This window comes from Anolis carolinensis, chromosome 5 (genome assembly GCF_035594765.1).
Source record: "Anolis carolinensis isolate JA03-04 chromosome 5, rAnoCar3.1.pri, whole genome shotgun sequence".
Lineage (NCBI taxonomy): Eukaryota > Metazoa > Chordata > Lepidosauria > Squamata > Dactyloidae > Anolis > Anolis carolinensis.
Window position 1 is genome coordinate 9,307,909 of NC_085845.1, and position 26,852 is coordinate 9,334,760.

General features: G+C 40.1%; 1 protein-coding gene across 4 annotated transcripts in view; it reads left to right on the plus strand.

The window, feature by feature from the left end:
* The window catches only part of ctnna2 (catenin alpha 2), a 701,347-nt gene that overhangs the window by 160,338 nt on the left and 514,157 nt on the right, over window positions 1-26,852 (plus strand). For all 4 annotated transcript variants that reach the window (XM_062981835.1, XM_062981834.1, XM_062981832.1 and 1 more), the window contains exon 3: window positions 6,705-6,900. In XM_062981835.1, the coding sequence (XP_062837905.1) occupies window positions 6,705-6,900 (196 nt within the window). The remainder of the gene's footprint in view (window positions 1-6,704; window positions 6,901-26,852) is intronic.

The window sequence follows — 26,852 nt, forward strand, 5'->3', positions numbered from 1 at the left end:
GATTGCCCAAGAGTTTGGTCACTGACCGTGGGTCCCAATTCACCTCTCGCTTCTGGAAGGCACTACAAAAACTATTGGGCATAGACTCTCGTTTATCTTCGGCTCATCATCCTCAAACAGATGGGCAAACTGAGCGCACCAATGCCACTTTGGAACAGTACCTTCGCTGTTATGTAAACTACCAACAGGACAATTGGGCTTCCCTGTTACCACTGTCGGAGTTTGCCTACAATAATGGGGTCCAGGCTTCAATTAAGGAAACCCCGTTCTTTGCAAACTATGGCTTCCATCCACGTTTCTTTCCTCCTGTCATTGAAACCTCAGAAGTTCCCGCAGCAGAGGACTGGCTGCAGGAACTCACAGCAGTGCAGCAACTTTTGCTCCAGCAACTGGACCAAGCCAAGGAGGACTATAAACGCCACGCTGACAAGCATCGCCAGCCGGGCCCCGAAATCAAGGTAGGAGACCGGGTTCTTCTGTCCACTCGCTTTTTGCCCTCCCACCGTCCCTGCCGGAAGCTAGATGCCCGTTTCATTGGTCCCTATCCAGTGGTGGCGCAACTTAACCCCGTGACTTTCAAACTCCAACTTCCGCGCTCTATGCGCATTCATCCAGTGTTCCATCGCTCCCTGCTCCTTCCGGCGGATGGTGTGCGCCCTGATGCAGACCGGCCGGCCTCCGCCCCTGTTTTGGTGGACGGAGAAGAAGAGTTCGAGGTTCAGGACATTTTGGATTCTCGCTTTCACCGCCGCCGCCTACAATATCTCATTGACTGGGTGGGTTTTGGCCCCGAAGAGCGCTCTTGGGAAGACGCTTCCACGGTTCATGCTCCTGATCTAACCCGCCGCTTCCATCAGACCTATCCCGCCAAGCCGCGGCCTCGCGCCTCGGGGAGAGAGTCCCAGTTTGAGAGGGGGCTTGAGGAGGGGGATAGTGTGATGACTCATGGGCATTGTAGTCCCATTCCTAGTGCTGTTGTGACTGACGAAGAGGAGAACTTGGGTTTTCCTCCATTTCAGCCAGAAAGGGAACCATTTCAGCCAGAAATTTAGCCTTAGCACTTGCAGGAGGTTTGTCTTCCAGAAATCTCCCAAACAAGCCCGGAGTCGAGTTCTCCCCCTTTTTTGCGCCGTAATTACATTCTCCAGCAGAAAGGAGTGCAACAGGCTAATCGCAGGAGTTTGAGAATAGCAGCAAAGCATTCAGATGATTAAGCCTGTTCCCATGAGAAATTTTAGGGAGTCATACATCTGGACACAGAGATTGACTTTCGGTTCTGGTTCCCCAGAGAAGTGTTCTCTGGTGGGGAAAACAAGGCCTATTTAGGTTCCTTGCTCCCGGAGGGATCTTGCGGAGTCAATTCGTCAGCAACTGGAGTAGTGTGTGTGGACAGCTACTCCGCTTCCAAGCCTTTGTTCCTGATTCAAGCCTTCGTTTTCCAGCCTTGTTCTTCCACGGATTTTGCCTTGCTTTCCAAGACCCAGCCTTGCCTTGTTTCCCGGATTTTGCCAAGTAAACACCACGGATCTTGTTCTTGTTTCTCGTTCCTTGCTGTCTTGTATTCAAGCCTTGTTTTTCCGAGAGTCAAGTTATTTCCTAGCTTCGTTCAAGTTCTTGGACTAAAGGACCTTGTCATCTCCCCTCACTTTGCCTGGCAAAGTGAGTGTTTCGGTTATTGGATTACAACTTTGGACCTTAATATTTCATATTGGACATTGTTTCTTTGGACTAATTTTGACCTTTCCTGAAAGGTCTAATTCTGGACTATTTTCTACACTTGTTTTTATTAACTTTATATACTCCTTCAATAAAGATATTAGATAGATTCTGGCCTCTGTGTATGGTTATTGGTGCCCTGCAGCCGGGTCGTGACACTATCTCTGTGGCTCGTAGTTGGATCAAGCTTTTTAAATGCCTGAATCTGAATTTTTTTTAAAAAAAACAAAAACAAAATATATACAGTAACACAAATTCCATTCATAAATGCTCAGCACCAGTTATTTTTTTACCTAAAACAGATGAAATGAAAACATTGAAATCCCTGGTTCTGTGCTGTCATAATGAAATCCCAGGCAGTTTTCATGGGAGGATTATAGACTAAAAACTGCTGGAATTCGACATGCCCTACTTAGGTATACAACTACCTAAGTTTGGCCTTACCTTCACCAAACACACATTGCTGGGCACCAGCTATTTAAAGAACGGGACATTCATTCTGCTACCAATGGAAGCACAGATGGATGATGTTCCCATTCAGCACTCATAAGACTATGACAAGGAAGTATCAAAGAAGTTCTGTTTCTGGTTGTCACGGCTTTGCTGGTGCAGGGAAGGGTAGTGGTTCTTCTGGGCACTAATTATCAGCAAAATCACTTTCAATCTATGTGGCTTGTACTTATCATAGGTTAAGTTAGGAAGACCAGAGTTCCCAAGTGCACAGTGGTGGCTGATGCTTTGTGGTGTGTATGGGGCAGGGTGGAATGGTGAATGTGAACTGACCCCAGCGCCATCATGGATCATGATGATGAAAACATGGGATTTTTGCCGTCTCAGCAAGAGACGGAGCCATTCTAGATGCCTGTTGTTGATCATTCTTGCCAAGAACTCATTAAACGGACCTTGAACAAGTTCTTCCCAGTGCTTCTCCCCCCCTTCGCGAGAAGGGAGTTCTGCGAGGCGAGCCGTTTCCAGAGAGAGCAAACAAGGAGAAGCGCGAGATTAGCAGCCAGACAGGGCGCTAATTAGCTAGTTTCCCCTGGGAGCTTTCAGGGATGAACGCATCTGGATGAAGATGTGTTTCGCTTCTTTTTCCCTTGGGAAAAGAAGCTCTGGACACCTGTTTGCAGGAAGATTCGAAGCTCCTTAAAAGCTTTTCGCACGGGCTAATCTGTGCGGAGTCAACATGTCAGTTGAAGGATTAACTTCGGTTCTAGCTAAGTGTGGACTGCGTTTTGAGTCCACTATCTCTAGTCTCTCCATGCCTTGCCTTGCCGTGTTCTTGACCGGTCACCGTGTTCCCAGCCTTGCATCTTGTGCCAAGTACCCAGTCTTGTCTTCAGTTCCGCCTTGGACTTACTTTGAACTCCAGTAAAACTTTTGGACGCTTTCCCCACTCTAACTGCTTGGAAGTTGAATGTGTTTCGGTTTTGGGATTGCAACTTTGAACTCTAATATTATATACTGGACAATATATTTCTGGACTATATTTGACCTTCCCTGAAAAGTCTTTTGCTGATCTACATTCTCTACTTGTTCTTATCCTACTATAATATTTCCTTAATAAAGATATTAGATTGTTATTGGCCTCCGTGTGTTGGTTCTTAGTGCTCCGCTGCCAGGGCGTGACAGTAGGGTTGTTTCCACAATGGGGACATGGGTGGAGGAAATAACAGGAAAACAAAGGGAAATGGTTTTCCTACTTCACCTACCCTTCACCCTCATAAAATTGACTATCCTTCTCTCTCTAGTGACCCTGGTGGCCTCCGCCCAGATAATGGAACAGTATCTGTATTATTACTCATTTGTTCTGATTTTATGTGTTTTATTGTATTTTTAAAATGTTTAAATTGTTTATTTTATTTTATTTATGTTATTACTGTTTTTGTTTTAATATTCGTTGTAATTGCTTTATTCTGTTTTGTTTTGGGCATTGCCCCATGTTAGCCGCCCTGAGTCCCTTCAAGGAGATGGTGGCGGGATAGAAAAATAAAGTATTATTATTATTATTATTATTATTACGTAAGGTAGTGCCAGTTTTATCTCCACCTTCCAAATAGCAGAAGAACAGAGGAGGAAGGAGTATGTCCATGTGGGAAGTCAGCTCCCTGGTTAGATAATGAATCCCTCCAACTCCCAGAAGCCTTAGCCAGCTTGTCCAGTGCTCTGGGTTTTTTCAGAGCTGAAGTCCAAAACACCTGGAGGGCTACAGGTTGTGCATCACTGATTTCAATTGAATAATTTCTAGTGGTATGCATTCGGGACTCACCTTGTCCCATTTCATGTCCTGGCTTTTGTTGGGGCCCTGATCCATTTTGTCTGAGCCTCCTGATATCAGGAGGTCAGACATTTGTTTGTTTGTTTTTGGGGGAAGAAATATCCATTTTCTTTTGGCCCATTATTTTGGAAGGGGGGACTTTACCCGTAGGCCCAAAGCTACTGGGCCTACGGGTGCAGGCTTTGGGCCTGCGCACTCAGGCCTCGGGTGCAGGCTTTGGGTCTATGGGTGCAGGTTTTGCACCCGGGCCTCACAGGGCCTGCGGCTGAGTCCTCCTTACTCGACAATCATCTGCAGGCCCTGCAAGGCAATTGATCCAAAAAGCAGGCTTGGAGCCAATACCGGCTCCCGCCTGCCTTTCGTTTCAAGTTGGTTTTAGTTTTGGAGGCGGGCGGCTTTCCATTTCGTGCCATCCGAATGGACTGTACGAAACAGAAACACAAATGAAACAAAAGGAACAAATACCACACACATCTCTACTAATTACTGTGCAGAGTTCTGTATACCATAAGAAGCCTTAAAGAAACAAAAAAAAATTGGGAGAAAGTCCATGCAATTTGTCAACAAATACTTAACACAAAATTTCCCAGGAAAGCGGAATATTATCTATTGGGCATAACTGACCGAGACATTCATTTAGACACCAATGATGATATCTTGTTCACATACTTAACCACAGCCTCCAGAATTAGCTTTGCAAAACAGTGGAAGCAAAAGGAAATACCAAATACGGAAGAATGGATACAGAAAGTGAGAGAGATCAAGGACATGGATAAATTAACTTTTTTATTAAAGAAAAATACAGGAAACCCGATAAAATACACAGACTGGTCCAAAGTAAAGGAATTTGAAAGGAAAAGAAGCTGATTAGTATCAATTAAAGGACAAACGGTAGACCCTTTTTGTGTTTCTCTTCTTATTACTTAACGAGAAGTAAAGAATCATTGACTCAGCCCATATAAAGGACAATATATTTTTTTGTTTGTCTTTATCACTTCCAAAAAAGAGGTTGCTTTTCTTTTTCATCCTCTTTCTTTTTTCTTAGAAATGGAAACGCAAAGGTGAAGATGGAAGTCTCATATATATATATATATATATATATATATATATATATATATTCCTTTTTAATGTTTTCTTATTTTTTCATCTTTTCATATATTTTTGATTTTTCTTTTTTTGTTTGTTTGTTGAGTTTGTTTTCTTTCCTTTCCCCATTTTATCCTCTTTCCCCATTTTCCTACTCCTTCCCCTCCTTCTCTCCAAATAGATCTCTTATTTTTTCCACACTTTCTCAACAAACATTGTTCCCACTCTTTCGTTGTACTCTAACTCTTATATATACCAATAAAAATTTAGGGGAAAAAATACCATAAGAAGCCTATATTCATATAATGTTGGCTTCCTGTGGATGGCAGTGGGGAAGACTGACAAGAAATGGCAACAGAAATGGGATTATTGAGCACAGACCCACTCTCCCTCCCATGTTAGAATGGTATAAGAGGAGAAGAAAATAATGAGAATAATCATATCATCAAATGATGTATCCTAAGGCAAAGAGTATGCTTTTTGAGTTACTTACCAGGCCAGTATCTTACAAGACAAGGCAAGGAAAAAACTTAAATCGTTCGAAAGGAAAACAACAGTTATAAAGAAAATATGACAAAATAGCATTTGGAGACATGTTTCATGACATTTTTCCATATTGTCTACAGCTAAGACTAAACATGGGGTAGAATTTATTATTCTGGCATAGTGTGTAGTTTTGTGGAGACTCCATCTTGTTTCATTTTCATTTGGTTTAAATGAGATATGATGTAATGGAGTAATATTTATTCAAGTTAATGCCTATGGGTGACAAAGAAAAGAGAATGAGGGAGCTGTTAAGTGGCAGAGTGTTTCAGAGTATTTCAGTTAATGGGCTTTTTGGCTCTTGGTCACATCCAGGGAGAAGTTTCATGCAATACTGTAGTTGTCATTGATGTCATGATTATAGATATACACAACTTTTTTTACTTTTTTCTTAGTTATTTCCCTCATGACTCTCCCTGAAGATGTCATACTACATTTTTGTATAAAGCAGAATATATTTCTCATTATAGGAATTCGTAGAATTTTGAAGAATGAAAGATGTTAAGTGCTCACATTTATTAGCTTCCAAATAAATGTACATGTTGTGCTAAATAAGCATGAGTAAATCATGTTTTAGATACCATTGCATTATTCAAGTGGGTGAAAGTGTAATGAAGCTTGCACATATCACAGTCAACTTAGGATGATTTTCAAAGGTTAACTTCCAAAATCTCTAAATCTCTAAACTTCACATGTTTCCTAAGTTAAAATTGTTCCTCGGTTAACCTTCAAAAGCAAATCTTGCTTTATTCCCATTCTTAAAGAACACAATTAGATGCTGGTTTGTTTCTGAGCCCAATCCATAGTTATTGTTACTTACTTTTAAAGCACTCAATAGATTGGGACTGAAGTACCTGAAAGGACATTTGTTTCCATACCAACCTGCTTACATTTTAAGCTTTTATTCAGAGTTGCTTCTCAAGATGCTCCTTTTAATGGAAGTACATTATTTAGTCATCGAGGAGAAGAGTTTGCTGTAAAGGAAACACTGAGTCATGCATTTTATGACCAAATAGAACAACTGTCAGTAAATCCAATTAAAACTGTACTTATAAAACATCATCTTTTTTGTCCTTTAAAGGTGACAACCCTTGTAAACACGAGCAACAAAGGGCCGTCTGGAAAAAAGAAAGGCCGGTCTAAGAAGGCGCATGTGCTGGCCGCGTCAGTAGAACAAGCGACTCAAAATTTTCTGGAAAAAGGAGAACAGATTGCAAAAGAGAGTCAAGATCTCAAAGATGAGCTGGTGGCAGCTGTGGAGGATGTGCGTAAACAAGGTAGGTGCTAATATCAGAAAGTATACCACAATGTGATTACAGATGTCTAATAGCAGCTCAACTGAGACAGTTTACAATTAATGCTAGCTGTATATAGCTGTAAGAGTAGAGACTTCACACTGGCAATGGTCTGCATAGTGAAAGCAATGGTATTCCCTGTAGTGTGGACCATAACAAACTGTGTCATGTGCTTGGTGGTATGGGGATACCAAGTCACCTTGTCTGTCTCCTGAGAAATCTGTATAAAGACCAAGTAACCACAGTAAGAACAGACCACAGAACAACAGACTGGTTCAAGATTGGGAAAGGAGTGCGGCAGGGCTGTATACTATCGCCCTACCTATTCAACTTGTATACAGAACACATCATGCGACGTGTGGGGCTTGACGAATCCATGGCTGGAGTTAAAATTTCTGGAAGAAACATTAACAACCTTAGGTATGCAGATGATACCACTCTGATGGCCGAAAGTGAGGAAGAGCTGAGGAGCCTTATCACCAAGGGGAAAGAAGAAAGTGCAAAAGCCGGGTTGCAGTTAAACATCAAGAAAACCAAGATCATGGCAACCAGACCGATTGACAACTGACAAATAGAGGGAGAAACCGTGGAGGCAGTGACAGACTTTATATTTCTAGACGCAAAGATAACTGCAGATGCAGACTGCAGCCAGGAAATCAGAAGACGTCTCCTTCTTGGGAGGAGAGCAATGGCCAACCTCGATTAAATACTAAAAAGCAGAGACATCACAGTGGCAACGAAGGTCCGCATAGTGAAAGCACTGGTATTCCCCATAGTAACCTATGGCTGCGAGAGCTGGACCATAAGGAGTCTGAGTAAAGGAAGATAGATGCTTTTGAACTCTGGTGCTGGAGGAAAATCCTGAGAGTGCCTTGGACCTTGGCAAGAAGATCCAACCAGTCCATCCTCCAGGAAATAATGCCCGACTGCTCACTGGAGGGAAGGATATTAGAGGCAAAGTTGAAGTATTTTGGCCACATCATGAGAAGACAGGAAAGCTTGGAGAAGATCATGATGCTGAGGAAAATGGAAGGAAAAAGGAAGAGAGGCCAACCAAGGGCGAGATCGATGGACGGTATCCTTGAAGTGACTGGCTCGACCTTGAAGGAACTGGGGGCGGCAACGGCCGACAGGGAGTTCTGGCGTGGACTGGTCCATGAGGTCACGAAGAGTCGAAAACGACTGAACGAGTGAGACGACGACGAACCTATGGGTGTGAGAGCTGGCATAAGGAAGGCTGAGTGAAGTGAGATAGACACATTTGAACTGTGGTGTTGGAGGAAAATCCTGAGAGTGCCTTGGTCCGTGAGAAGATCCAACCAGTCCATACTCCAAGAAATAATGCCCAGCTGCTCACTGGAGGGAAGGATATTAGAGGCAAAGATGAACTACTTTGGCCACATAATGAGGAGACAAAAAAGCTTGGAGAAAAGAATGATGCTGGGGGAAAAGGAAGAAAAAAGGAAGAGGGGCCAACCAAGGGCAAGATGGATGGATGGTATCTTTGAAGGGACTGGCTTGTCGCACCTCAGGTTAGCTTCACCTTGCTAAAGACACCAAGCCACACACAGAAAGTAGTCTTTTGTAGTTTATTTAGAAAATAGGCAAGAGATATTTCATGCCAGAGCTAAGAGGGGGCCATGAAGAGACTTCCATCTTGTCTCTTTGCATCAGCCCCTATCCGCAATAACATGCTATGCTAGTTTATATATATATATATATATATATATATATATATATATATATATATATATACATTTATATATACACACACACACACACACACACACACACACACACACGTGTGTGTGTGTTTACATATAAATATATATATGTATGTATATGTATATATATACACACACACACACACATATATGTGTGTGTGTTTATATATAAATATATATATACAATATAATTTACAATATGTAATAATTATAACATATTGTATATACATATAATATTCATAATATTATATTGTAATATGATATAATACTAATAATACAATATAATAATATTAATTATATATCATATTTTACATGTAATATTACTAATAATATTACAATATGTTGATACAGTACAATACAGAAATTTGTTACCAGTATTGTACTATACTAATATAATATTGTATGTAAATTTAATTTGTAAGCCGCTCTGAGTCCCCTTCGGGGTGAGAAGGGCGGCATATAAATGTAGCAAATAAATAAATAAATAAATAAATAAATAAATAAATGGTAAAAGTTCAGTTCCAAAAGGTAGGTACAAAACCAAGGCTGTAAGCAATAAGTCATAGAAACAGAGCATGAAATAAGGTCCTTTTCATAGAAGCCAAAAATCCCAGCAAATGGAATATATCCACATGGTAATACAGGAAAGCAAACTTGGTACAGGAAAACAAGCTTGCTTCTTGATCAAGCGGTGAAGTTGCATTGACAGAGATCTCCCTTTCAGCAGACTGTTTTAAAAGCATGACATAAAGGCATTCCTTTGCCCTTTGACCTCCCATTTGTTAGCTATTCAAAGACTTCTATGATCGAGATTGAGAGATGCGGCCTCAGAGTCAAGGTCACTGAGCCCGTTAGTGTTATCAGGCGGAGGCAAAGAGCTACCCTCCCTTTCTGCTTCCTGCACCTGAAATCCGTCATTAGAAACAACATCATTCCTTCCCATGGGAACAACTCCCTGCTCTTCATTTCCCACAGTAGGAGCCTCAGAATTATCTTCAAATTCATCCTGAATCCCATCATTATGCTCCTGTAACCCAGAATCCTCATCAGAGTCACACAAAGGCAGAGGCTGAGTCACAACATGGCTTGACCTTGAACAAGCTGGGGGTGGCCATGGTGGGCAGGGAGTTTTGGCATGGACTGGTCCATGACGTTACAAAGAGTCAGAAGTGACTGAATGAATAAACAACAATAAATATTGTACCCATTGTGTGTAAGGATCATAAAATGTTCATGCAAGTGTGCAATGACAAATAACATTGAGAATTGCATTAGATTGGCACAACCCTCTTTTTACTTAGATTTTCATGATAGAGTTGACAAGTGAACTCCTTTTTGTAAATGAGCTTCTTGAGATCATTATCGATAATTGTTTCATCTGACTCCTCTTCTGAAATGCTGCTTTTTCAAGGAGAAGAAGAAAAAAATTGTAAGCTAAGAAGGCTCAGTCTTGAAGTACTTGAATGGGAGGCCAGTGAATACCAGGTTCTGTAGGCTACATTTCAGAAGAAGAAATTGGCAAAACCACCTTGGAATATTCCTTGCCTAAGAAACAGCTATGAAAGGCACATACTCATGCATCTTGTGTAATAAAACTTGAGACCTAATATTGAATTCTTTAGCCCCTCACCCAGATGAGCACAGCAGGTCACTGTGACTTTCCAGGAGAAGAATCTCACATACATTGACTTTGATCACAGGTATATCCTCTTTGGTGGCAACATCATTATGCACTTGTCAGTTCCCACTGTGGTGAATCCCATTACAGAAAGGCACCATCTGCCAGGAGGGATGGCAGACATGCTTTTGTGATTTAACCCCCCCCCCCCTCCACCCTACACACACTTTTCCCCTTTTCTCTCATGTAATTTGTATTGCAGGATGATGGAATACTGTAACCTAGCATTCCTGATGTTACAGGTGAGAAATGAAGAGCAAAACAAGCTTTTAAACATTTATGAGGGTTGAATGAAAAGTAATGCCTCCACCTTCGTCACTTGGTTTTGGATGGGAATATTTTAATAAATCAAACGCAGAAATAATCCTTAGAATGTGCTCTTTAACTACCACTATTTACTTTTCCAAATAATCACCAGACAATTGGATACATTTCTGCCAGTGATGAACAAGTTTTCTGAAGCTGTCACGTAAGAAGTCAACACTCTGTTTCCGCAACCAGCGTCTCACAGTATCCATTGTGCACCTTACTTGCCCAACAACGCACAGTACTCACATCAACACAATCCCCATAAACAGCTTGCATTCTCTGATGAGTCTCCTTTGGGGTGACACCTTCTGCTGTCAAGAATTCAGTGACTGCACATTGCTTAAGTTGCATTGACCGACTGTCTGGGCAGGGTTCCATACTTCACACTTTAACAACACAACCATTCAATGCTAAGGCTTCCTGCCAAATGGAACTGTAGAGGAAATTCTACTGAACAAACCAGTACCTGCCACATACCAGTATTGCCATCTGTTGAGGAGTGATGAAGGTGGAGGCATTGCTTTTCATTCAACCCTCGTATTTAGGTGAGAGCTCATCTCTACTACAACCACCTCAAACACCATCTTCACCTGTAAAATAGTCTGAAGTCTTCAAAGTGTTTCATATGCACTGACTATTTTTGAGTCTTTCAGTGACATTATTTTTGAAAAAAATCAAGATAACTATAACCCAAATTCCACGAATAGAAATGAGCAAGAAAGCTTCTGGGAATAAAATACCCATTACTGTGATGCCTTTGTGGCATGATCATATTTTCAATAACGTGCACAGTTGAATCAGGCATATTGATTCCTGTCTTACCTTCCTTTGGTTTGGTTAAGCTGAATTATGAGCAAAGTCTGGCTATCAGTGTACAGACCTTATTAAATGTAGCTGTGTGATAATTGGAGCTAGTGCTCATATATCCAGAGTCATTCATCATATTTTATTGAGGGAAGTATTCATAACCTGTTCTAAGTATTTACTTTCAGTTCCAATTGTTATTCAGGTTTGCCAGCGCTTGTTCGGTGAAATATTGTGTGCTAAATGTCACTTTATGCAAATATCCAATTGTTAGTCCTCTAAGGCCCTTTCAAAGTCCATTAATTATCTTTCTGCTCTCGGAATATAGAGATTGTGAACGGCATTTAATTCTCAGTTCCAGGTTGATATAAAGCACTTGTGACGAATGAGCAGACATTGCAGGGAATCTTAGAGGTGAGGGGATGGAGATATGATGGGTTTGCCTTCCCTGAGATCATGAAACTATAACATCAGCAGCAAGCTGGTTTGGAAAGCTTTTCTTTTCCAAAATGAAGAAATGGAAAGAAACCAATGTTGCATCTATTCTTATTTACTATTCTAAATTAATATCTTCCTGTTCCAGTGTAGATTTTTCAGTATTAATTGAATTTCCCTTTGAATTTTCTGCTACATGAATGTGATTGTGTTCCTTGTACTTTTTACCCTCAGTTGTCATTTTGTTCCGTGTACTTTATAATCTTGCTGTTGTCTCTCTAGAAGACCTTTTATTTTTTTCCATTTTGTTTTGGTCATGAACAGTTGCAGTGATTGACAAATCATTGGCAGCATTCAAAGACTTGCTTTGAAAATGCCTGCAAGTTTAAAGTTACAGCTGAGGCTTATTTAGAACATCATGTTTACCTTAGACATTAACCCTTGGTTCATCTTTTGTGTAAGTATTTTCAGTCTATATGTTACAAACAGTTTGTACATTTCTGGCAGGGAATTTGGAGGAACCTTTACCATTTACTGATATCGCTATAAGTTTGTACTGTGCCAGAAATCCCTGATCTCTTTAGTTATGACAGGGTAAGAAGTTTTTGCAACTCATAGATTCACAGGTGTTGTATCTTTGTAGCTTGATTCTTAACCATCCATTGAATCTATTATAGATTTTACCAACAATCCTCCAAGATTTTCACCACATGCTAAGATTATTTTGAATAGTAGGAAAATGTGTTGTTTTCTGATCAGTTAAATAGTTGAATTCGAATTAATAATAGAAAGTGGAATGAGCAATGGCATAAACAGTATAATGTGTGTATACTATGCCAAGACTGGCAAAATTTCTCAGACCAGTTTTCGTTTTGATGTCAATGTGACAAATGATGCATAGTCTTTAACACATGTATTCAGAAGAAAAGCTATCTATTTGTTATTTTGTGTTCAGTGAGATTAAATTGTTTCTTCCTGTGGATAGCGTTGTGCAATCATGGGTTTTTTTGCTTCTTCCTTCATAATCCTGAGACAAGTAAGTCTCTATTTACATTACCTCCATTTACAACATTTAAAATTTACAATATTTTTCTCTAAGTAAAGGAAAGGCTCACCTAGCAGAGTGCTTTCCCGTTAATCTCTTTAAAATAGGCAATGGGTTGAGGAAAATTGCTAACTTTAGGGCTACTTTAGCTTTGTCAGATCACATCCTCCAATGAGACCTTGATTTCTGGTGACTGGCTCCCTTTGTTTGCATCAATTTCCATTTTCATGTCCAGAAACACAATTTCTGACATAAATTGAGACCCACTTGTACACATTTCTGCCCCTGTCACATATGGTTAAGTGAAGGAAAGTGAGATTTGTTTTTCCAGTTTGTCCACAGTTCTTCCACTTGTGCTTCTGGCTCTTCACAGATTGCATTATTGGTGACATTGATTTAATGATTGTATGTTGATCTGTCCCTCCAAAAATTGTAGCCCAATCTCACTCTCTCAAGGCAAATTGTTTTCTTTCAAATTCTTTAAGGAAATACCATGGATTGTTGCCTTCACGTCCTGTCCCATCCCCCTTTCAAAGAGGGAAAGCATGTTGAACATCAACTGCTTTATTAACCCACATCTTCCTTTCCCTTTTCAGATTTGCCTATTTTTTCTCTAAAGTTGTGAGACAAAGCACAAATAGGACCCTCTGCCTGTTTTGATGAGGTGATATCATTTTTATGCCTATTGTTTTGGGAAGCTGTCACACTTCCAGACTGCCAAACAGAATTTTGTTAGTAGACACAAATGAGCTATTTTGAAAAGGTTTTCAGTTGTGTCCTCAGACCTTGGCAAACAGCTCAAGCATTATTCCTTTGCAGCTTCATTTTCCTCCTTTTCCTTAATATCTATCATCAGAACCTTATTATGGCTTAAATCCAAGCATGAGCTAACATTTTGGATATAATGTCCAGATAGTTTGGCTATAATGTCCCACTTGAAAATAAGTGTGTTTCTTTGGGAGGGGAGACAATACATGGACATGATGGGTGAACAGACAGCTCTATTGAAGCTGGCAAGGCCATTAATGCTAATCAAGGTGTCTAATTGCAACATTCACACTTGCCTCTGGCCTCCAACTGACAAGAGTTCTTCTCTCACCCTGGACTTTCCATATAGCATTCAAAGCATTCAAAGACGTGCTTTGAAAATGCCTGCAAGTTTAAAGTTATATACATATATATACTTCTGAGGATGCCTGCCATAGATGTGGGTGAAACATCAGGAGAGAATGCTTCTGGAACATGGCCATACAGCCTGGAAAACTCACAACAACCCAGTGAAATCCTTCAACAAGACAGTGCTATTATTTCCATTAGTCAATGCATGCAAATCTTACATCTGAACCAGAGTTCAACAGCAAGAGATGCATTGGGCCTTCTTTTTCTTTACTCGTTCAGTCGTTTTCGACTTTTCATGACCTCATGGATCAGTCCACGCTAGAGCTCCCTGTCGGCCGTCATGGCCCCCAGTTCCTTCAAGGTCAACCCAGTCACTTCAAGGATACCGTCCATCCATCTCGCCCTTGGTCGGCCTCTCTTCCTTTTTCCTTCCATTTTCTCCAGCATCATGATCTTTTCCAAGCTTTGCTGTCTTCTCATGATGTGGCCATATCTTTGCCTCTAATATCCTTCCCTCCAGTGAACAGCCATTGGGCATTGCTTTGACTATTTCCTGGAGAATGGACTGGCTGGATCTTCTTGCGGTCCAAGGCACTCTCAGGATTTTCCTCCAGCACCAGAGTTCAAAAGCGTGTCTCTTCCTTCGCTCAGCCTTCCTTATGGTCCAGCTCTCGCATCCATAGGTTACTATGGGGAATACCATTGCTTTGACTATACGGACCTTCGTTGCCAGTGTGATGTCTCTGCTCTTCAGTATTTTATTGAGGTTGGCCATTGCTCTCCTCCCAAGAAGTAGACATCTTCTGATTTCCTGGTTGCAGTCTGCATCTGCAGTGATCTTCGCACCTAGAAATATAAAGTCTGTCATTGCCTCCACGTTTTATTTGGCATTGGGCCAAATACTGCTAAATCCTGAATCCTTGGAAACTGGATCATCCAAGGCAGGGTCCGTCATGGCAGCTTCATCTTTATTTCCAAGGGTTTTGTAGTCCACCACGTCAGCTTATCTGAGCAGGCAATATGCATAGTCCAAAAGAAGGGACTCTGGGTGCTAGGTGCTTCAGATAGAAGATTGCTCCTTTAAAGCTTCCCGTTCTGCAGCAAAGGATAGGATTCTGAATCCCTGTGAGATTATGTTTTGATCTTTGTGGGTTCTCCATGTTCCTTAAAGAGTTTGTCTTGTCTTTAAGAGCCTTGCTGTTTGTTTCCTCTTGGTCCCCTCTTTCAGATTCTCCCAGAAGGTCTGCCAAGATGTAGCCTTCAGATAAGCCCACAAGTTCTGCTTAATCAGCACTGGATGCTTTAGTGGCTCAGGGATAAAGAACAGTTTGATTGATAAGCCCTTAGTTTACAATTGGGCTCAAAAGACATGGGAAGAGCTACCCAGTAAGACTGTTGAAAAACTAATCATGGGGAAGGCACTCATAAAGAAGTCAAAAAAGTACAAGAGAAAAAGTGCAAAGGTGTTCCGTCTTCCTTTGAGCTCTTTTGAGGAGTGATGTCATATAGAAAAATAATAAATATAACAAATTGCCTGTGCAGTATTCTGTTACCTGCTTTGCTCATGATTTTGATAGTGTTCTGTTTGTTAGACATGAATGCATTATGCATCATTCGATAAGAGAAGGTTATCTATATTGCATTAACATACGCTGCCACAGAATTGTGAGTTTTATCATCAGTAAAATGTCAAGTATTAAATTTTTACCAGAAATCAAGAATAGGTCAGTGCTTGTTACAGTCCATTACGTTTTGGTGTGTTTTCCTTTTAATCTTAACACCACCAACTTTTGTATGGATAAGGAGAGAAATGTATGTAACTCTTCATTTAAGCTGCCATTTGAGGAGTTCGGTGTATATCAAGACTGTATGCTAGTTTTTTTAAAGCCAATTATTATTTCTGAAAAATAGCTGTCTAATAATAGTTCATGTAAATACATCATGCATCATGTCCAGAAGCAATATGTTTCTCTTGACGACTAGAGATACAACATAGTTTTGAAAGCCCAGAATGACATGCTTGTGTGTGTGTGCATGGTCATCCTCTGCTGTATTCAACGTAGGTCTTGACGTTTTCATGACCTGTGTTTTCTCCTACAGGTTTTCTCTTTTTCCTTTATCTCCCATTTTTCATTTTTTACAAGTATTTCACATTATCCAGTGCCAATACTCACTATGCGGTGTTCTGCATTGTATATAGAAGGAGGCCTCATGGATATCAAAATCCATAACATTGTTAACATCCCATGCTAGTTTTCAAAGAAATAGTTGTGTTAGTCTCTTGGAGCATAAAAAGGAGGAAGGAGGAAGAATAAAAGAAGAAATATGGCGGCATAAAACTAGGTGGTTATTATTTTAGCATGGGCTGTCCCAGATATGAACCCATTTCATCAGATGCTCTGTACTGCATATGAAGAAGTGGGTTTATGTCAATGAAAGCTCATAAAGGTGCTGCAACAATTTTTTTCCTTCCACTCTTTCCTTCTTTTTATTCCATACTAGGGATATGTGAACTTACCCCCCCCCCCCCAAAAAAAAAAAAAAAGTAAGTAAAGCAAGTACATATTACCTTGAAGCTACCCACTGACTCATGGGCAATCTTACGAATTTTGTGGAGTTTGCTTGGCCAATGAAAAATTGGCATACAGTAGAGTCTTGCTTATCCAACATAAATGGGCTGGCAAAATGTTGGATAAGTGAAAATGTTGGATAATGAGGAGGGATTAAGGAAAAGCAGTGTGTTGCTGCCTAGAGAAATAGCTGTTTGAAATGCTGTTCCCATCTCCCAAAGTTGGGGCTGCCGTGTGAACATTGTCCATAGGAGGTGAGCAAGGGGGCTCTTTGGGAGGTGTAACGTGTTTGTTTTCCTGAGCACTTTCCTTCCTTTGCCCAGTTGTATCATAAATTTGCAGTAGTGTAGGTAAGAGGAGGAGCTGCGAGGGTTGAATGAAAAGTAATGCCTCCACCTTAGAATCATAGAATAGTAGAGTTGGAAGAGACCTTCATTACTTTGGTTTGGATGGGAATATTTTAATAAATCAAATGCAGAAATAATCCTTAGAATGTGCTCTTTAACTACCACTATTCACTTTTCCACATAATCACCAGACAATTGGATACATTTCTGCCAACAATGAACAAGTTTTCTGAAGCCGTCATGGAAGAAGTCCACACTTTGTTTCCGCAGCCGCCATCTCACAGTACCCGTTGTGCACAGATCTTCCGATAGGCAAGCAAAGCAATAATGTGACCCACACTTTCTTGTGAAATGCCAACGATGCTTGAAATTTCTCTCTGAGTGATACGGTGATCATTCTGAATCAATCTGTCAACCTTTTGCTTGTGAAACTCGGTGATTGCTGTCACAGGACGTCCAACTCTTTGTTTGTCATGCAAGTCAGATGGTCCCACCTCAACATCTTTAAACTTACTCGCCCAACGATGCACAGGACTCACATCAACACAATCCCCATAAACAGCTTGCATTCTCTGATGAATCTCCTTTGGGGTGACACCTTCTGCTGTCAAGAATTCAGTGACTGCACGTTGCTTAAGTCGCATTGACCGACCGTCTGCACAGGGTTCCATACTTCTCACTTTAACAACACAACTGTTCAATGCTAAGGCTTCCTGCTAAGTGGAACTGTAGAGGAGAGTCTTCTGAACAAGCCAGTACCTGCCGCATACCAGTACTGCTATCTGTTGAGGAGTTACAAAGGTGGAGGCATTACTTTTCATTCAACCCTCGTAGTTGCACCGGGCGCCCGCAACTGATGCAGGCTGGACACTGCGCCCGATAACATACACTAGGGGAACTCAGGCCACTTCTACACTGCCATATAATCCAGATTATCAAATTATATCATTGGATTTTAGATGGCAGTGTAGAAGTGGCCTTAGCAGTAGCTAGGAAAGCTGGTGGCTACTTTGAAATATTATTCTATTAGGACTGAATTGGGTATAGTTGAGTATGAGTTCTACCTGAGTGGCCCATTTTGATTTTTTTTAAAAAATAATTACACTAGTTAATTTTGAGGTTTTCAATTCTGTTGTTTCCTTTTTAGAGGTCATTTATCGTAAATATCGCATCTTATTATTATGTTCATTTATATCCCACTTTTTCTCTCCATAAGGAGACTCAAAGCGGTTAACCTTAAAAGCATTACAATACAATGTAAAACATACAAATATTGAAACAGTATTGAACATCATGTACATTAAATACTATTAAAAATAAAGGAAGTTGTACACAGTATCCCAATAACATAGTACCAAGTGGGCTCCGTTAAAGACAGTTTTGTTGTAAAGGCATAAAGTATTAAAAATGTGCTATTACTGCAACGTGACATTTTCTTGGAACTGAGTAGTAGATTGCTAGATTTGTGGCCTGAAAGACCAGGTCTTGCATTCTTTAGTTTCCCCAGGGTGAATTACAGTAATTAAAATCCATACATTTAATGGTCTGTGCATTATGTGAAGCTATGGGTGAAGGGATCTAACATTGTTAAATGGCCTTAGGAAAATCCAGTCTGCTATATCATCTTTAACTGACATTGATGTTGTTTTTGTGATCCTGAAGCTACTCAGTCATTCATTGCTTTTCACTGCATGGCAGTAGATAGATATACTGATTGCTTTGAAAAGGAAAGACGAGATAAAGCTCTGCCCCCACCATCTGATATAACACTGAAAAGTCACATGTAGAAAATAGAGGGAAGCTATCTAAAGAATGCTAATAGTTGTAATCTATTGTCTTAAGGCCTAATACTTCTGTCATGTCAATATGTGTGTAATGTATATGCGTATATTTATGTAAAAATTTGGCAGTTGACAGAAAGAAGGAATATTTTAATCCACATATATATATACACACACACACACACACACACATTAAAAAATTTTTTTGGTGTTTTTCCAGCACTTTGGCTTCAGATTCCGCTGGTTTAAGCAAGACAAGGAGAATTTATGGGGAGGGAGAGATGGTGGTTAACATTTTAATTTTATTGTGTTAATGTGTAAAATATTTATATTTGCGTTTGTATTTTCTTTTCTGATGTGTTTTATTCTGTTTATTATAATTATCTGGGCTTGGCCGTATGTAAACTGCCCTGAGTCCCTTTGGGGAGATGGAGGTGGGGTACAAAAATAAAGCTATTATTATTATTATTATTATTATTATTATTATTATTATTATTATTACAGTACAGTAGAGTCTTGCTTATCCAACATTCACTTATCCAATGTTCTGGATTATCCAACGTAGTCTGTCTCCCGTCTGGATCCACAGCTGTTTCTCTAGGCAGCAAGGACTGAAATTTTTACGGATTTAAACTTCCGACGATGTTGTTACTGTATGTTCATTTTATGCAATTCTATCTTTATTTGTAGTCAATTTTTTAGTAGTCAATGTCTTTGATAGTCAATGTTTTCAATACATTGCGATGTTTTGGTGCTAAATTCATAGATATAGTAATTACTACATAACATTACCGTGTATTGAACTGCTCTTTCTGTCCATTTGTTTTGGTGCTTAATTTGTAAAATCGTAATGTAATTTGACCTTCAATAGGCTTTTCCTTAATCCCTCCTTATTATCCAATATTTTCGCTTATCCAATGTTGTGCCGGCCCGTTTATGTTGGATAAGTGAGATTCTACTGTATTATTATTATTATTATTATTATTATTATTATTATTGACAAGTGAGTTAAGCTGAGTTTGATAGAACAACATTTGACTGCAACTTTCATTTGGACAGATTGGAAAACAAATCATTTGTACAGAATTAATGCCATTTTTGTGTTCAACATTAGTGTCTATCAGGATGCACGCAGTCTCCTAATTGTACTCCTTAGAATGGGTTATCTGTCATTAGTTTCATCTGTCAGCCAGCATGCACATCTGGCAGAGTATATTATGGAGTAGCCCTGTTTTCACAATGGAAGACTGGGATGATCATATCACAGTAGGTGGTGTGGAGCGAGAGCGAAAACAAGAGACTCCCTCCCCCTTCCGTATTTAATCCATAATTTAGAAGGATTTCCTAGGCCCTTTGGGGATTGCTTTCAGTAGCTCTGTTTTTAATTAGTTAGTTGGTTTGCATGAAACCAGTGCATTGAATGTTGAGTAGTGCAAAGCTGTAGACTCACCAGGCATTCCAACATATATTCTATTATTTATCATTTGTTTAAGCCAATTATGTATTATCATGTAACCTATTGGGGCCCCCAAGGTGATGCACTTCAGATAAAAATCATAAAAATATTTAAAACATTATATACATAGATAAAAATGTTAAAACTTTGAAAAACATTCCTTATAAATATTTTAAAATCAGAAAGTTGAAAAAGCATGAGAACATCAAGGCCCAAAAAGGCATATGGAAGGACACCACTTCAGCTGCTCAAAAGAAAAGGAATCAGCCAACATTTGGGGTGCCGCAACATTTGGGGTGCCGCAGCAGAAAAAGGTGTACACATCAACTTACTCTTGTACGATATTGGATATACATCAGGACCTCCATTCAGGATCTCAGATTTTATATAGGAGAAGGCCCCAATTTGTTTCAAGTTTCGGATGTCAAAACCTGTACCATGGACTGAGCTTGAAAGCAGATGCAATTCTTGTAAAACCAGTGCAATTCTTGTAAACCAGTGCAATTCTTGTAAAACTGGTATCTTATCATCTGAAATACAGTAGAGTCTCGCTTATCCAAGCCTCGCTTATCCAAGCCTCTGGATAATCCAAGCCATTTTTCTAGTCAATATTTTCAATATATCATGATATTTTGGTGCTAAAGTCGTAAATACAGTAATTACAACATAACATTACTGCGTATTGAACTGCTTTTTCCGTCAAATTTGTTGTATAACATGATGTTTTGGTGCTTCATTTGTAAAATCATAACCTAATATGATGTTTAATAGGCTTTTCCTTAATCCCTCCTTATTATCCAAGATATTCGCTTATCCAAGCTTCTGCTGGCCCGTTTAGCTTGGATAAGTGAGACTCTACTGTATACACGTTTGATTATTATCTGACTAGCACATTGTGCACCTGCTGCAGTTTCTGAATTCTTTTCAAGGAAAGCCCCAAGTAGGTGATGTTGGAGCAGTCTAATGAGAAGGCACAAACAACTCTCACCAGATGTGCGTTCTTCAGAAAAGAACAACCATCTGAGCTAAGGCACTTGGCATCCATCTGGCTTTGCATAATCCTCAGGTCATGAACTGGATGTTTCAAAGGAAGTGAACATCCCAAACAGGCTATGATGTGAACCAGAGGTTAGCTTGTCTACTGACCAGCAGAAATCCATCTTGTTTAGACTTAGGATCAGTTCTCCACTCATTTCCAATCCTTCACTGCATCCAGATGATTTCATAGTCTCCTTGGGGAGATAAAGTTGGGTGTCCTCACATACTTAGGACACTCAACCTCCAAACTCGGGATGATTCCCACCCCATGGCTTCAGGTACATATTAAAAAAACATCCCCCCACAAGCTGCTGACCAATAGGCTGATGACAGAATCACCTTCTGCAGACATTGCAGCAAAAATTGCTAAACCCCTAAGTCCCATATCAGCCAGAATGCACAGAAGGATATCGTGATTGATGGTACTGAATGCTGCTGAGAGATCAAGAAGAACCAAATCCCCTGTTGCTATCTCAGTGCAGGTCCTTCACCAAGGCTGTTTCATCCAAGGAAGCCTGAATTGTGGAGAAAGAGAGATCATAAACTGGCCAAGAATGATTTAGGGAGGGAAGACCAAAATAATGTTTTTTCCACAGTGGCCTCACAGTTGCTTCTTTTAGAGGGTAGGAACATTGCTCTCTTTCAAAGAAGCAACTGCAAACTGCATCTTTTGTGACATGAAGCAGATACCTTTTGGCTAGTCGGTGTCACTCTCAACATGGAATACATCAAGATTTGTAAATCTGCTCCTGTTTTATGCTAGTATGAAACGAGAACACTGTCACTTGATTTTTTAAAGTGATGTTTTTATATAATACCATTAAAAAGGTAAAGGTTTCCCCTGACATTAAGTCCAGTCGTGACCGACTCTGGGGGTTGGTGCTCATCTCCATTTCTAAGCCGAAGAGCCGGTGTTGTCCATAGACACCTCCAAGATCATGTGGCCGGCATGACTGCATAGAGCGCCGTTACCTTCCCGCCGGAGCGGTACCTATTGATCTAGTCAGGTTGGCAGGAGCTGGAGCAACAGCGGCCGCTCCCGCCACTCCCGGGGATTGAACCTGGGACCTTTCGGTCTCCAGCTCAGTGCTTTAATTTTCTGTTGCCAGATGGAGATACATTGTCCAGAATGACTTGGCCTGCTCTTCTATAAAATATGTTCCCTTTTGTTATGGAAGCCTAATGACTCTGAATTGATTTGTAGAGCTGACATTGTTACGTTACAGTTTCTTTCCAGTATCTTGAAAAGTTATCTGTTAGATCAGGTATGGGCAAACCCAGGCCCGGGAGCCAGATTTGGGCTCTTTTCTCAGACCTTCCTCTCTCACACCATCCTATCCTTCCTTCTCTCTTTCCTTCCTCCTCCCATCCATCCTTCCCTTCCTTCCTTACTTCCCTGTTTTTCCTTCCCTCCTTCCTTCCCTTCCACCCATTCATCTTTCCTTCCCTTTTTCCTCCCTCCTTGGAGGACCCACATCTGGACCATGGCCTTTAGTTTGGGCTCCCCTGCACTAGGCTGTGCTGACTTAAGTAAAGACTCTGCCTATTTGGCCAAAGGGTTCACTTATAACTCGAGAATAGGCGTTTCTGCATCAAAATCCCAAACCTTTATCCTAGGTTTGAAGAACTTATATTATATGGCTTTTCCAACTATTTAAATTGTGGCACATTGACTTTGTTTTCAAAATGTACAGTTTTGTGACCAGACACATAAAAATATGGTGTTAATAAAAAAAAATCCCAAACAAACCTGAATATAATTTCTCGCTAATGGAAAATATATATAGCTTATATAAATCATTTTTTGGATTAGGCTAAATTTTAAGGGGAATACAACAGCAGCAGCAACAACAACCCTGCATTGTCCAACTCCTTTAAAAAGCGATTGCATTGCTAAATTCCTTTCTTTTAATCAAATCAAATCAGATCAGGTCTCTCTTTTAAGCTTTTGCTTACCACAAGTAATTGTTATGGTAATTTCAGAATTGGGCAATATCCCTGGAAGCAATTTGTTTACCCAGTTGAGGTTTGTGCAATTTTAGTGGTGGGATAAATAGTTATAAAAGTGTCAACTTCAGCTATTATACCCCTGCTTTCATGCTGAGAGGGGGGAGAGACAAACAGAGAGAGAAAAAGAGAGATTTGTGATATTTTTCTCTGTGGTCCTCACCATCCCCCTTCCTCCTAATTCATTCACTTTATTCAAAGTGGCATTCTCATGTAACTGCTGATTGGATGAAACCACTTGTTGAATGTATCCTTCTTACATAATTAATCATTAAAACTCCACAAACATATCCTTTTTATTGGTGTCTAAGATCATCTGGGGAGGCCCTGCTCTCGATCCCACCTTCTTTGCAAGCGTGATTGGTGGGAACGAGAGATGGGGCCTTCTAAGTGATGGCCCCTCGAAACTCCCTCCCTAGTGATATCAAATCAGCCCCCTCCCTCCTGGCCTTCAGAAGGAGAGTAAAAACATGGCTTTGGGAGCAGGCCTTTGAAAAATAGCACAGTGCAATAAGTTTACTGGAAATCATGCAATTTCATTATAGAATGTCCTTAGACCTTGCTTTTGGATTATGTGTCTTAACATTGGAATGCATTTTCATTATGTTTTATGTATGTATTAATTTTAATTTAATCTTACTTCATGTTTTTATGTCCAAGGCACTATGTAGTGCCATTTGTAAGCCACCTTGAGTTCCCCTTGGGGTAGAGAAAAGCTGGATATAAATATGGTAAATAAAGGGGCCGGGCTGTGGCGCAGCTGGTTAACTAGACAGCTGCAATAAATCACTCTGACCAAGAGGTCGTGAGTTCGAGGCCAGCTCATGTTGGAATGAGCACCCGACAATTAAAATTAAAAAAAAATAGCCCCTGCTCTTTGTTGACCTAAGCAACCGAAAGATAGTTGCATCTATCAAGTAGGAATTTAGGTACCGTTTTGTGGGGAGGCAAATTTAACTAATTTACGGCACCATAAAAAAATCATCCAGCTCCCGTTTGGAATGAGGAAGTATCCCTCAAGATGCCACAGTGGATGATGAAGCAGCTGCTCCCCCTGTGGCCAGAATCGAGCATCTCCTCAGGAAGCTGGAAGTTGGAGAATTGTTAAATCGCCTCTGCGTCTCTGACTCTGTTTCTGTCTCTATGTTTATATGGCATTGAATGTTTGCCATTATATGTGCATATTGTGATCTGCCTTGAGTCCCCTTAGAGGTGAGAAGGGCGGAATATAAATACTGTAAATAAATAAAATAAATAAGTATCACATCACTTTTTGAAAGCTCTTTATCACCACCACAGTCTGTGATGGCTCCCATGTTTCTGTTTATATTCCAAACTGGAACATCATATGACTGACCAGTATAATGTGTTGGGGGCTCTCCTGGCTTAATGAGCAGTTTCATGGCACTTTTTTGGAGAGATGTGGCGCAGGCTGGTGAGCAGCCTGCAGCAATAAATCACTCTGACCATGAGGTCATGAGTTCGAGGCCAGCCCGTGGCGGGGTGAGCACCCATCAATAAAAAAATAAAAAAAAATAAAAAATAGCCCCTGCTCATTGCTGACCTAGCAACCCGAAAGATAGTTGCATCTATCAAGTAGGAAATAAGGTACCACTTATAAAGTGGGGAGGCAAATTTAACTAATTTACGACATTGGAATGAGGAAGTGCCGTCACAGTGGATGATGAAGCAGCTGCTCCCCCCTGTGGCCAGATCGAACATCCCCTCAGGAGAAGGTTAAATTGCCTCTGCGTCTGACTCTGTCTCGGTTCTATGTGTATATGGGCATTAAATGTTTGCCCTATATGTATATAATGCGATCCGCCCTGAGTCCCCTTCGGGGTGAGAAGGGCGGAATATAAATACTGTAAATAAATAAATAAATACTTTGCTTATCTTCTAGCTGGGCCTCTTGAGGCATCATGGTTTGAAACCGTAGCAATGGATTATTCCCATCTCCAGTATTAATCTTAAAACGATCTTGGAGACAGAAGTCATTCCAAATCCAACCTGGAGAACAGATGGATGCAGAGCTGCTGATGTAGTGGTCTAGTTGATAGGTGGCTTGTGATGGATCTGGAAAAGTGATTTCAAATCTATTTTCTTCAGTTACCACACTCTGTGAGAGATTTACTGTGAGGCTTTCATCTAATTATCTCTCATATATTTTCGTATAGCTATGTCTTTATCTGAAAATGTTTTACAAAATACTTGTAAAGGAATCCATAGCAAAACACTCTCTACAAAAACAAAACTTCAGCACAAATGGAGATGCTGGCAAAATATTGTCCTGTTAGCAACACAGTAAATATTGATCTTCAATGTACCACCGCACACATAGTGTCTGCAAAATTCATATGGAATTAGCTTCTCCCCCCTCTTTGCAAGAAAGTGATGGATCTTTTCCCACCAAGTCTTTCTTCAACCTCTTCTGCAACCTTAGATATTTTTTAATATAGAGATCTACAAATATGCCAAGAGAAGATAAAGAAAGATGACTGAGGGCAGCAGTTTTCTTTTTTTCAGAGATATATATCCTGGACCTGAGCTTAGCCTTGCCCTATTTTTATTATGTGGGGTTATATATGTTTATCTCCAAAGAGAGAATTGCTGAGATTTGGAATACATGTTTGTGCTAATGCTTTTTTCTTGGGTTTATCAAATGCTTTTGGACTGCTTGATTCACATTTTGCCTTCTCTAACAAGAAAACAACACCTGTATTTTATAATCTGCAGCAAATTTAATTGGCTCTATTTTTCTCCTTTGATTTTAAATGTGTGTAGTTTTAGGTCTTTGGATTTTACCCGGTGTTAAATTCAAAATCAAGAATCCTAAATAGCAAAAGATGGATTGATTCTTCAAAATAACTGAGGACTAAAAACAGCAAATAAACCCACCCCAATCCATGTCACAAATTATAAATATTTGTTTCTCTGTTGAGCTTGTTTTAATTTTGCAGAATAAACTCCACTGTGACCTTAGAGTTATACAGGAGTTATTATCTGATTTCTTCCTCTCAGGAAGGCTGTGACGTAGGTGTATGCACACATTAACCAGAAAGAAAAGAAATAATAAGGCAAGGCGTTGGTAGGTTTTCCAACACCTTGCCTTATTATTTCTTTTGCTTGTGATGTTTATGCACATTAAAGAGACATAGCAACAAGCATGGAAGGCTCCTGAGGTTTGCAGAAATAAAAACAAAATCCTTGGAAAGAGGCCCTTAAAGGAAGAATCTCAAAAAAAAATAGGACTGAGTTCATGCAATGTTCATCAGTTGTTGAAAATTGAAAATTGTGTGGGAGGAATAAGAAAAAAAAACAGTGCAGATTTGTTTGGAGAGATTTTGCCTTTGCCTTTTCTTTTCCCAGAGGCTAAAAATGTATAACTTTCCAAATATCACCCAGTGGGTTCCCATGGTTGGGATTAAATCAATAGTTTCTATGGCTTGGATTCAACCAAATGGTTCTATGGCTGGGATTCGAACCCTGGTCCCCAGAGATGTTTACCACTGAAACCGCTGCACCATGCAGGCTTTTTTTTTTTTTTTTAAAATCTTCTTGTTTGTGTTCAAAGAGCCTTTGCATGACAGTATCAGAATTCACCAGATCTGCAGTGGGATG